Genomic DNA, 12,889 nt, shown 5'->3' on the forward strand with positions numbered 1-12,889 from the left:
GGTGATAAATATGTTATACATATTACATAATAAGATAAAAGTGAGATGGTGATGTGGTGTATAGCATTATTCACACACACACACACATATATATATATATATATATATATATATATATCTTTGCACTCCAAGTCTCCATGCATACTTTTGGTAAGCATGCATTCTGAAGTTCAAGTTTATAATGGGCTTTATAGGCTCATTTAAAGAAATATTTTCAACTGGCTAGAATTTAGAATGATCAAAGCCTTGGCAACCATTTATTTCAGTAGTATATTGCAAGAATTAATGAGGAATCCACCTAGTATGTATATGCATGGCCTAAGTCGAAACTGTGCACGTTTTGCTCGCGGATGGAGTGCCGGGCCGCTGGCTGTGAAAGCATCTAGTCAAAGCAGTTTGCAGCACTCACTATCGATCAGTAAAGCTTCTTTTGGATAGTGACACAGGAATTTAATTAGATTGTAACAAAGATCACAAAGCTGAAAAGGATATATACATGGATGCATTGGGCGGTCAGACTTGTGTGGGCTGTGGCGCTTTCGTGCTACTGAATGCAGCAAATTAAGAGAAAGGCCGGGACCATCCAGTTTAATTTTAAACAATATATATATATATATATATATATATATATATATATATATATGTTCATGCGAAAGAGAAAAAAAAAAAGACTACTGGACCCTAAGATCTTAATGAAACTGTCGTGATGGTCTGTCTCACTTTAACTGGCTTTTGACATATTCTAGGTTGAGACATCATGCACAAGGAGGACAGCATGCACGTCGATGTGCGGTTTCTTTAGTTCGAGCCCGGCTGTGAACATGCGCTAGTGCCCACAGGCGCTCCACTTGTACGTGACCACTTCCCCGACACCAGAGAATGGGGGAGTTTGCGTTTATTGGGCTAAAATCTATTGACTAAGTACCCCAATAATCTTTGAAAGGAAAATAAAGTTTATGTTTTTAACTTAATGTATTATGTCTGGTTCTTTACACCAAAAAAGCTCATTCTACAATAATTCTTTTTTTTTTCTCTTTTGGTGGGACTTCACAGTAGATTATGTTGTAGTACATTTGAAATTGTCGATTTTGCTGATGATCATACTCGCAGTGCATTTAATTAGAGCGCATGATAAAGGCTGGCATGGATGTCTCAGAAAGAAAACTTGTTACAGTCATTAATGTACTCAAAGGCTGTTCACATGTATCTGTCAGTAGTTTAGTAAACTGTCTGTCTGTTTCCAGTTACATAACTTCCAAGATAAAATCAAGGCTGACTTCTGATCTCTCTTTTATATTTCATCTATTGATGATCTTGACTCTACTACGGTTTAAGATCAGAGGGGCCGAGTGATATATGGTAGTCAAGTCTTCTATCATCAACATCATCATCCTCCATTTAATCATTCACTTTGTACACAACCTAATTATATTTTGTCTTCTTTTATGTTACAGATTGAATATATATGTCGAAGTTAACCCATTATATATAGGCTGGAAAACGACCCTTTAGGAGGCTAATTTTACCAAAACGCTCAAACCCCAGACCTCCTTATAAAAAGAGGAGGCAGCCAGATATTACTGGGCCATAGGTATTTTATGGCAGTCAAAGATTTCTTAGCAAACAATATTACTTTAATTTCGGTAAAGATTCCCCATTAGTTAGAAGAGTGAGTTCCAAGCTCTCAAAAGGGGAGTGGGATCTATGATAAATCGGTCAGGAAGTAGTATACGTGCCCATTGTGCCATAAGCAACAGGGACTTGAAAGTTGAAAGCCAATACCCACTAAAAACAGAACAGAAGCCAAGAATCCAAGGAACACAGCTCTCTGAACCCCCCACCATCTCCAACAGAAGACTCTGGTTTTCATAGTATGAGAAGTAAGAAAAAGTTAAGTGTCCCTTGTTCCCCACTCTCTTCAGTAACTAAGCACAATTTCACATCATGTGGGTCTCTCCCAATAACCTCCAAATACACCATCATATAATATTTCAGACCCAGCAATTGATTATTATAAAGCGACCTTCCCACTACTCTCAATCATTTCAAACCCATTTATCTCTATACAATCTCATAAACCTCCCCTTTTAAGCTCTCCTCCCCGTACCTCCCTCCCCATAAATACCCTTAACACCTGTGACATTACTTTCAAACAAGTGCCATATATCCCATCAGAGAGATCAGTTTCGAGTTTCAGCCATGTCCACCACAGCCCTTTCAGACCCATGTAAATTTTACAAGAAATCATTCCACCGAAGGAATGATTCTGGTGAGCTTGACGTGTTTGAGGCTTCGAGGTACTTCTCTGGATACCATGAAGCTGCTGGCTATAATGGTACAAACTTTACTCAGAAGATCGGGAGAGATGAAAGGCAGGGTTATAGAGTAGGCAGAATGAGCTTAGATATGCCAATGAGAAACTCTCTTCCTCAACAACATCATGGGGTGGAAAAACAAATGAAAGAGAAGAAGTACAAGCAACCTAGCTCTCCAGGTGGGAGGCTCGCTAGTTTCTTGAATTCTCTCTTCAGCCAATCAGCTTCTAAGAAAAAGAAATCAAAATCGGCCTCACAGTCTATGAAAGATGAAGAGGAGAGCCCTGGAGGAAGAAGGAAGAGGAGGAGCAGCATTAGTCATTTTCGAAGCTCAAGCACAGCGGATTCCAAGTCTATATATTCTTCTTCAAGCTCAGGTTTTAGAACACCTCCTCCTTATGCACAAACACCTACAAAGAGCTATAAGGATTTTAGAAGCTATTCAGATCATCACAAACAAGTGGCGTCTTTGTCAAAGAACAGTGGTCAGGCAAGATCCACGACCTTACATAATGAGGTCTTGGATGACAAGATTAGAAACAAAGAATTATCTTGGTTGGACGAAAATTTCACATTCAGCAATGGGTTCCCAGAAAAAAACAAGAATATTGGAAGCGGATATTCGGAGAAAGGTAGGATTTGGATGGACAAATATCCGTCAGAAGAGAAGGAATTTCGGAAATTTGGTGAGGTTGATGATGGTGCAGAAAGTGATTCAAGTTCTGATCTGTTTGAGTTGCAAAACTATGACTTGGGTGACTATTCAAGTGGTCTGCCTGTCTATGAAACGACCAACATGGATAGCATCAAGAGAGGAGCACCAATTTCCAATGGCCCTCTATGATACTGTATATTTACCCTTGTTAATTGGTTCTTAGTTATTGTTGATGTAAGAATCATGAGAGAAAGAAAGTCTCCAATAGTTTGCTTTTTTGCCCCTTCTCTTATCCTCTTTGATAGTACTTCCAGTTCTTTTCTTTGTATGTACAGTTTGGAATGTTTGTTTGTCTTCCCCTTTTTTTTTTCCTTACTTTTCTGGTCATCTATCTTATGGACTAGTGCAAGAACTTCAGAAGCCACCACTGAAGTGCATGGCTTGAATAGACTCATGTGCCAGGACTTGAGATTGATTTCCACTAAACTAATCGAAAACAACTAAAGACATCATCACTCCCCCATGTGGATTGCATCTCTTAATCTTTTGACTTTGAGAAGTAGCAATAATAAATACAAATATAGTTGGATTACATCATATCTCTTTTGTTTAATTTTCAATTGTTTTTTTTCCTCTTTTTTCTTTTGGGCATTCACAATTCAAACTTGCATATATCCAGAATTGCAGATCTTATGGGCGCAAGTTTGCATAAGATGATGATAACTATCTCATTAGTGTGAAAATTGCTGTTTAGCAGCGCCTTAAATTTTGTGTATATTCATTCATATTTTATGAAGAACATTTACAGTGAAGTTTGTTGACAGTCAATTTTATAATCTGCTTATTAATTTCTCCATGACCAAGCTACTATTAGTTGAAATATTCCATGATTTTAGTTTGATAATTAAAGAAGCTCTTGAGAATTTATTTCTGTCGGCGAAGATGATCAAGACCATGCAAAAACCTGTCCATTTGTACTAGCTATAAGTTAAATAATTAAATTTACTTTTTCTTATTAATTTAAATTTTTTAGATAAATGATGATTTAAGATGGTATCATAGCCGAGTTCAAATTCTCACTCGACATTTCATCCCATATTTCATATTCTACATAATTAAAAGTTGATTTATGACTCCAAAGTCGACCAAATTATTCATGTAATACCTAGGCCTAGCAGCAAGCCCAGCCCAGCCCCGCAAGAATGGCAGTCCACACCACGAAACAACACCGGTTAGGTAAGCTCCCTACACTCTCTTCTTCCTCCCTTCTCCCACTCCCGATGGTTTTCCCTTCCCCTTCCCCTTTTGATTTTCAGTTTCCCTTTATCTCCGATTTCCTCACCCAAGTCTTTGTAACCTCCACCTCGGTCTCATTCAAACACCCCACTCAAACCCCCATTTCCATAACTGATCCCTTCATCCATTGGGCTCATTTTTCTCGCAGGTACTCTCTCTTCTCTCATCTTCGTTCTGTTTGCTGCCATACTCCACACACACTGGTAAGGATCTAACCCACCCTCTCTCTCTCTCTCTCTCTCTCTCTCTCTCTCTCTCTCTCTCTCTCTCTCTCTCTCTCTCTCTCTCTCTCTCTCTGTTTTAATTCAACACTAATGCTGCTTTGGTTTGTGATGAAACAAAACCCTAGGCCTTACCACTTCACCTCCATTTGACTGAAGTTGTGTGCATCGTCGCCCATTTCCGAGTTGTACGTCAAGGCTACTAATTTTGGGTTATGCCGTCAATGGAGCTATATTCCCTCCCCTTCTCCGTACGCACACTCAACGCTAATAAGCCCACTCTTCATTCATTCTCTCTCTTAAATTTTTTAGATATTTCTCTCTATGTTCATCTCTTCACCTCTGTTTGGCTTCAGCCATCGCGATCTACCGTGGTGCTGCTTCCACGTGCTGCACTACTGTGGATTCACCTCAGTCGTGTTAGCTGTTTTTCTCTTGGTATGTTACATCACACGGCCTAGCCTCATATAATTTATTTTGGCGTGTTTTAAACACAGTTATAAATCTCATTTTTAACACCACTACTTGGTATCACAGAGCATTGAAATTAGTCTTAGACAACCTCATCCTAATATCGAATTCATTTTATCACAATAACGGAATTTGGGTAAGGAAGTTCAAACTTTAGTTTTGTGATTATGCTGTTATTAGGAAATATGTACGTTAATGAGTTTTGGAAGATAATTTTGTCACCACTTATATGATGAAAGTGATAATTAATAGAGTTGGAGATGTTGGTTGTGCTATGACTTTTCTAATTGTTGAAGTGCAGTGACGTGACTTGGGTTGATGTGTGGCGGATGGAGTTGATTGGCAGCTGTACGGAGTGAAATTAAGTAGCTGTCCGCTGTTGTTCTTGGCTGCTTGTGAGATGATGTATTTTGGGTTGGTTGTGTTGAATGTGTGGTAAGTTGTGTGGATGCTTGGGGTCAATGAGTTGGTTGTTTTGTTGAGTTGATGAGTGGTCTTGGATTTATATGCTACTTGGGTTGATTTTTTTTGGGATCGATATTCATGGCTGGTTAATTGTTAAATCCGGCGGTTGTTGGGCTGTTTATAAATTTAACTGCTTATAAACTTGTTTTGCTCTATTCTTAGGATGATGGAATTTAGTTAGCAAAGGTTATGTGCCAATATGAGTTAATAACTCGTGTACAAATATTTTTGACTTAGGTTATCGTGATACGGCTAGACTATGATCCCAAAATATAGAGAATACACTACCAGAGTCAGGTAAGCGGGATTCTTATACTAGACTTTACATAAAAGAAATGAAATGAGATTGATTTTGAAAATATGCATGCTTGCTTTGAAAAGAAACTTAAAAACAATCTCATATATGTGTTTTGCATATTCATGAAATCTGTATAAAGAGAAAGTATTTTCTGTCATGACTGGTGTAGACATGAACATATTTTAGCATTCTGTTTCTGAACTGCGAAAAATAGCGAATATGAGATCTAAAAATTTGCTTTGATTAAATGAAGATACTTTGATTCTATTATTTTGAATATATGAAATAATCTAAAGTTATTCAGTACTCTGTTTTGATATGATGTGTCATCTGAGAACCTTGGCATGAATTTTTGATTTTGTATCTGATTATAATTTGTTTCTGATGTTGTTTCTGTTATGTTTTGTTAAGACCTGCCACAGTTATAATAGTAGTATACGGCCCCGCCACAAGTATAATAGTGACATACGGCCCCGTTACGAGTATAATGGTGGTTTATAACCCTACCATAGGGGTTAAACATGGTATACGGCTCAGCCACCGGTATAATAATGGCATACGACCCCACCACAGGTATAATGGTGGCTTATAACCCTACCACAGGGGGGTTAAACATGGTCTTTGTCTCGATGTGATGCTCCTATATAATATGAAGATAATATTTCAGTTTATGATATGCTAAATGATTTTTTTTTTTAATAAGAATGTTTTCTGAAAGTTTCGTTATGATATTTTGTAACATGTTTTGATTATGCATTCTGAAAGTAAATGTTTTGTTTCGCATTCTTAACTCTGTAAATGCTCTTATTCACATACTAGTATATGTTCTCTGCTTACTGAGTTGTTGATAACTCACCCACTTTATCTTTACAATATTTCAGATGACTTTAATGATTTAGCTAAGGATCAGTAATAGAGTGCATGGGCAAGATTAGCTGAGGATAGTAGTTGAGTACCTCGGGGTACTATTGCTATTGGTGGAATTATTTTATTTAATAGATGGGTTTCAATATGTTGGGTGGTTTATGGAGACTTATGTAAAGTTTGGTTTGTTTTACTATGTTATTTGAGATATGTGGCGCAGTAAATCTATTTTATTTGGTTTATCGTATTGAGGATTTGACATATGAGTATGTGTAGTTAATCAATTTAGAAGAATTTATGTTTGATTTAGAGTCTTTGGAAATATATATTTGGATTGGAGAATATATTAGCATTGTTGAAGTTGATTATCAAATAACAGGAGTTAACTCCTTGGACTTCCGGAATTGGGGTATTATAATTCATGCTATACAAAAACTAATTACTCCCTAAGAAATCAACCTATTATGGCAATCTCACCCTCAACGTGCAAAGAATCTTTCAATTCTCTAGGCAAGTGATGGCAACTCCAAATACTCCCTAATCACATAACTTGCTTTCTGTACATGGATATATAAGAAGTATTCCACCACTTGGTTAATCTCAATGCACTATATATGCATGTCACCCAGTCGAGGATAATGGTTGAGAAATAGACACATGAGTTTCTCGCATATATAGTTTCTTCCTAAACAAAATCTTGACTGGCCTTGCACGTTTCCACAAGTTTACCACAACCTCCACATGATATCCGAGTCTCTCATCGCCCTCCGCCTCTACATATCCTCGGATTACGTACTTCTATCTACTTTTAGTTTTAGTATCCTCCCAAATATTGTTTGAGTAAGCGGTGATTTGAGATTATATCAAAATAAATATGTCATGAGATCAAATCCTCACTCTACACTTCTCCTCACTTAATTAAATATTTCATATTTCACATTGGATACCATATCCTCTTTTTTGTCCTCCATTTCTTCCCTTATACATTTTCAATCATAAGTACCAACATCTATAAACAGAGAAGGCAAAAGTCAATAACATGACCACCAAAAAGCTTTCCATAACTAAACAGATGATGATCAATAGGGTTCAACATCCGGACATTTACATGACAATCGAGGTGCCAAGGAATTATATGAATTTGTTAAATGGTTGCATCGTTAAAAAAAAAAAAATGCCCTTAGGCAAAGCACTTCCACGCATATAAAATATTACTCACAAAAAGTCATCATGTTTTTTTTTTAAAAGAATATGACGATATTCCAATTTTATTGAAAGTCCTCACTTGTAGCGGAAGAAAATTGTAGTTACAACCAGACACATGTGAGATACAAATAAGCATAAAATCCAAAAACCAAGTATCAAAAATACTAAAACAACCGAATACATAAGTACAAAACTAAAAGACGTACAAGGTAAAAATAGAATAAAGACAAAGAGAACCAATCCTAAACAATATAAGAACATGCAAAACAGACACATGTAAGTGAGAATAACAAAACAAATAAATCACTAATAACTTACCAGGAACGACACTAAGAGATCCGCAAAAGTCATCATACCTAATTACTCACAACTTGTACTCCTTCAGCCAACAATATTAATTTCCCTTGTAATCTTTAGAATAATGTCAAGCAGATTTATAAAGGAAAAAGCACCTGTATGATCAGAAAGGAAATTAAGAGAAATTTGGAACAGCAGTAATTGTGATGATCAGCACGAAATTAAGGTTAATATATAATTAACTTCAGAACTTAGAATTAAGGAAAAACATGAAGTTCAAGCTAGCTAGCTCCGTGCGGACGAGCTATTATAAATTCCTAGCTAGCTCACTGCTACAAATCATCCCTCTTTTTAGCTTGCCTAGCTCAAATAATGAGGAGCTAGTTTGTTATACAGTAAAATACATGACTTCTGTCTAATCAGATGATGATGATCAACGTAGAAATTAGGTAACTAGCTTGGCTGGCCTGTTTATTTATTTATTTATTGTTAATATCAACTAATAAGAGTCGGATTATTCTTCTATTCAGAGTATTCTGTTCAACTTTTTGTGAAGACACGATGATTATATATACTTTAAAATTTTTCTTTTAAGCATAATATTGCATATATAGCCATTTATTATTAAGATGTAAAAATGCTTGCAAATTAAGAGTAGTCATGTCTGCCTAATTGCAGGGTGATCGAGTCAACTTCTGAAACAACCTAATTTTTTTTCTGCACAATATATCATGACCTGTTAACTAATTATAGATATGTCAGAACCCTAACCAAATATTCCAATATTACTGGAGCTGTTGGAAATTGACATGTAGGTTGGGTGCATGATACTTTGTCACCAAGCGAAAGGACAGGTCTCTATATATCTGCAGGCTGCAGCTAGCAAAGCAGCCAAATTAACCTGCCAAGATACCTGAAGGACATGCATGCAGCTCCATGAAAAATGCCAAAATTTTGGAGGGATCGGCTACTTTTGTGTGTGTGTGTGTAATTTAGAGCACTGGAAGCTGGTGCTAGATATCAATCATTCATTCATTCATCCGATGAATATGGATGCATAGCCTTTAGAAAGAATGACAAGCATGCATGCATGCATGCATGGGGCACCAAAAAGATATCCCCTTTGAGGCATGATATAGACAAATGATTCATGGGGCAGGCACCAAAAAAGTTGGCACCAAGCAGGCATGTAACTAAAAATCCCTCCAGTGGGTGGGTGGAGGGTCCCTGCAGCAAATGTGTTATCATTCAAAGTCCTATTCAGATGTTATTACCAATTAAGTTTCACACCCCCAAAGGAATCAGACGTGCATTGCGCAGAGCTTTCCTTGTCGACAATCAATTCCTTACTTTCTTTTTGTGATAAAAATAAAAAAACAAAAAGCTAATCTACCACCGTGAAAAATGGCCAACACTCTTAAGATTTCAACTTTTTCTTTTGTAATTATCATCATGATCACCCCTTTTTTTTTATTATTATTATCCCCCAGCTAACTGATCTTTGTTACTTGATCAATTTTCTTTTTTCCTCCATTGATCACCTAACCTATATATATATATCCTTGGTGTGTGTGTGTATATGCTTGATCATGCAGTAATTCATGATTCTAATTAGCAGCTTTTGTGTTCATGTTTGACTTGTGATCATTCACCTAATTAACCACAGAATGATAATTAATCATATGTGTGATTATGAGATCGCGACATGAACTCGTATCGAGAATCATTTTCATTGTTTGCGTACCAAGGATATATATATTAATAATCAAGTAAATAGTAATTAGGTAATTGCTTTGAAAAAATAATGTTTTGGGGACCTGACTAAGTAACCAACTCCATTTAATTTGCAACATAGTTTAAGTACTACATCATCTTATAACTTTGTCTTCATCTAGACAATAGATTTGTGGCGAGATATTATAACTAGCTAAGTCATGACTACGTGATTATTAGGGCTAAGCACCGGCAATGTCGGACTCGGAGTGCATACCCTAGCTCCAACTCTAACTCCGATTCACATTCTCTTAGCCTTTGATCCGACTCTGACTTGTCTAAGCGGAGTCAGATTTAAGCTTTTTTATTGGTCTTTTTTTAACTCATTTGAAATTTCAATTTTATTAAAACGTAACTAAAATTGAAAAAATAAATCATTGTACAAATTAATGTTATTATACATTAGTATTATATGTTATTATATGTAGGGGTGTAACGGGTCCGGTCCGGTCCGGTTTTAGACAAAATCTAAGACCGAATCAGTATGTACCGATTTTGTATTTTTTAAAACCGATTACGCACCAGTTACCTTCCTAAATCGGTACTTTCAGTTTTACCGGTTTCCAGTCTGGTTTTTTGATTTTTTTAAAATGTAAATTTCACAATTTGTCATTAAAAATTTGTTTATAAAAAAAAAAAAACTTTTAGTATTAATTATAAGTATTAGTATTAGTTATAATCTTTTAGTAAAAAATTTTAGTATTAATTATAAGTATAACTATAACCTATAGTCTATATTAGACTATTAGTATTATTTATAAACTTATATATTAGTATTAACATTTAATGTAATAATTTATAAATTATAATATGAAATTATTTCATATATATGTATATATATATATATGAAATTATAAATTAACATTTAATGTATAAATTTATAATTATACATTATATATAAAACTTATTTATATTAATATTTAATATATATTTAAAATATTTTATATAAAACTTATATATAAAAATATTATTTTTTATTTTTTTTAATCAACCGGTCCGGTCCGGTCCAAGAAATTCCAAAATCGGAACCGGCCAGTTTTTACATTTTAAAAATCGGTTCCGGACCGGACCAATTCAAAACCAGTAAAACCAGTCCGGTCCAATTCGGTCCGGACCAGTTTTTCGATTTTCCAGTTTGAGTTTACACCCCTAATTATATGTTATTGTTTATACATTAGTATTACATATTATTATACATTGATTATTATATATTACTAGTACATGTTATTATACTTTAGTTATTATATATTAGTATTACTAGTTATTATAAATTTATATATTTGTGTTTATATATAATACATTTGTATTAAATATTATTATACATTAGTTATAATATAATTAGTATTACATGTTATTATACATTAGTGTTTATACATTAGTTGTTATTATACATTAGTGTTACATGGTAGTAATAATTAATATAGTGTTTAGATATACTAAACTATTATTGATGAATTTAGTTTATTTATATTATAGTATAAAAATATTATTTTATAATAATTCTCATACTACTATATTATTGAATTTAATTAACTATATAAGTTATACTTATATAAAATTTATATGATTAATATATAAAAAAATACATATATTTTTATAAAATATGTACAACACCGGAGTCGGAGTTGGACACTAGGAGTCAGAGTCAGAGTCGGAGTTGGAGTCGGCACATCGCCACCTACGACTCCGACTTATCGGAGTCAGAACGGAGCTAGAACGGAGTTGAAGGCGGAGTTGGATTTTTGAATTTTTAGTCATTCCTATTGCTTATGATCAGTGTTTTTTATACCATACTGTATCGGCCGGTACATGCCGTACCGACCACTGGTCCGATACAGGTAATACTTTTGTTTCGTATCGCTCCAAATATCATGTGTACCGGCTTGTATCAGCCGATATTTGCTTTCTCAACTGAAATAAATATCTCGCCCAGTACACATTATGCAGCCTGTTTGGATGGTATTTTTGCAATTTAAATAAACATCTAGGGCCTATTTCGGAAAAAGTATGTTTGTTGTAACTTTTTTTTTTTTTTATATGATGTTTGTTATAACTCGAAACTTAAGAACTTATGTTAGTTGTAACTTAAAACTTAAAACTTGTATTAAGAAGTATAGAGTTTATAGCTTATTTTGTTGTTATTTTGGAATACAGTTAATGCTTGTATATATATAATTTATCAAGGTATATATAAACTATTCTGAAATGGTACACGAAACGGTACTGGTACCGAAACGGTATCGGTACCAAAATATTATTCTGAAACGGTATACGAAACAGTATCGGTATCGAAATATTTCATTTCAGTACTTTAACCGATACGGCCTCCAGTACAATATTCAAAACTTTGACTTATGATCCATCTAAAGTGGCAAGACAAGGACATGCATGGAGTTCATGTGTTTGAAGAAAAACAGCTTCTTATTAATCAAGTATAAGCCAAAAGCTCTCACACACACACACACTTGTAGGACACAAACTTCAACAAAATAATCAAATAGCCGTCTTTGCTTTCTTCTTTCGCTCCAAAGATATTGAGGAGGCTGAGAGAGATCATGTATAAGATATCATTGACAAGATCATGTTGCCAACTTTGAGACCAAATATATGCATACCTAATTTCTTTGTCATGTCATTCTTGTTAGAGGATTATTGATATATCTACAAAATAATTATACAAAATTAATCATACAAATTGACATGATTTCATCTTATTCGTTAGATCTATTTTGTAATTAAAGTTGTAACTTTACAATCTGGCCAACCATATTAAATCGCGTTAGTTTTTGAAATTATTTTTGTATAATATTTTTATATTTAGAGTATTTTCCTTCTTGTTATTACCCATAAATAAATAAAATAAATTATGGGTTAATTCGACAGTAACACAAACGACGTCGACCATCTTGAATCATGCCGCGAAATTGGAGCAGCTCTTTCCACCCAAAACTCCACTACTTTTTATTGCCCACCACACTTGTCAGAAATCAGAGGGATGGTCCAGATTTTGTTTGAAGCCCGTCTTCCC

General features: G+C 34.8%; 1 protein-coding gene across 1 annotated transcript; it reads left to right on the forward strand.

Annotated features, from left to right (window-relative positions):
• Nucleotides 1–1,825: 1,825 nt before the first annotated feature.
• On the forward strand, nucleotides 1,826–3,326 carry LOC109014404 (protein BIG GRAIN 1-like E). The gene has a single exon (XM_018996870.2). It carries the CDS (start codon nucleotides 2,200–2,202, stop codon nucleotides 3,157–3,159), a length of 960 nt encoding a protein of 319 aa, XP_018852415.2. The 5' UTR covers nucleotides 1,826–2,199; the 3' UTR covers nucleotides 3,160–3,326.
• Nucleotides 3,327–12,889: the final 9,563 nt, after the last annotated feature.

This window comes from Juglans regia, chromosome 13 (genome assembly GCF_001411555.2).
Source record: "Juglans regia cultivar Chandler chromosome 13, Walnut 2.0, whole genome shotgun sequence".
Taxonomy (NCBI): domain Eukaryota; kingdom Viridiplantae; phylum Streptophyta; class Magnoliopsida; order Fagales; family Juglandaceae; genus Juglans; species Juglans regia.

What these genes read in the sequence shown, in the direction of transcription:
- LOC109014404 (XM_018996870.2), top strand. Translation starts at nt 2,200, where the DNA reads ATGTCCACCACAGCCCTTTCAGACCCATGTAAATTTTACAAGAAATCA.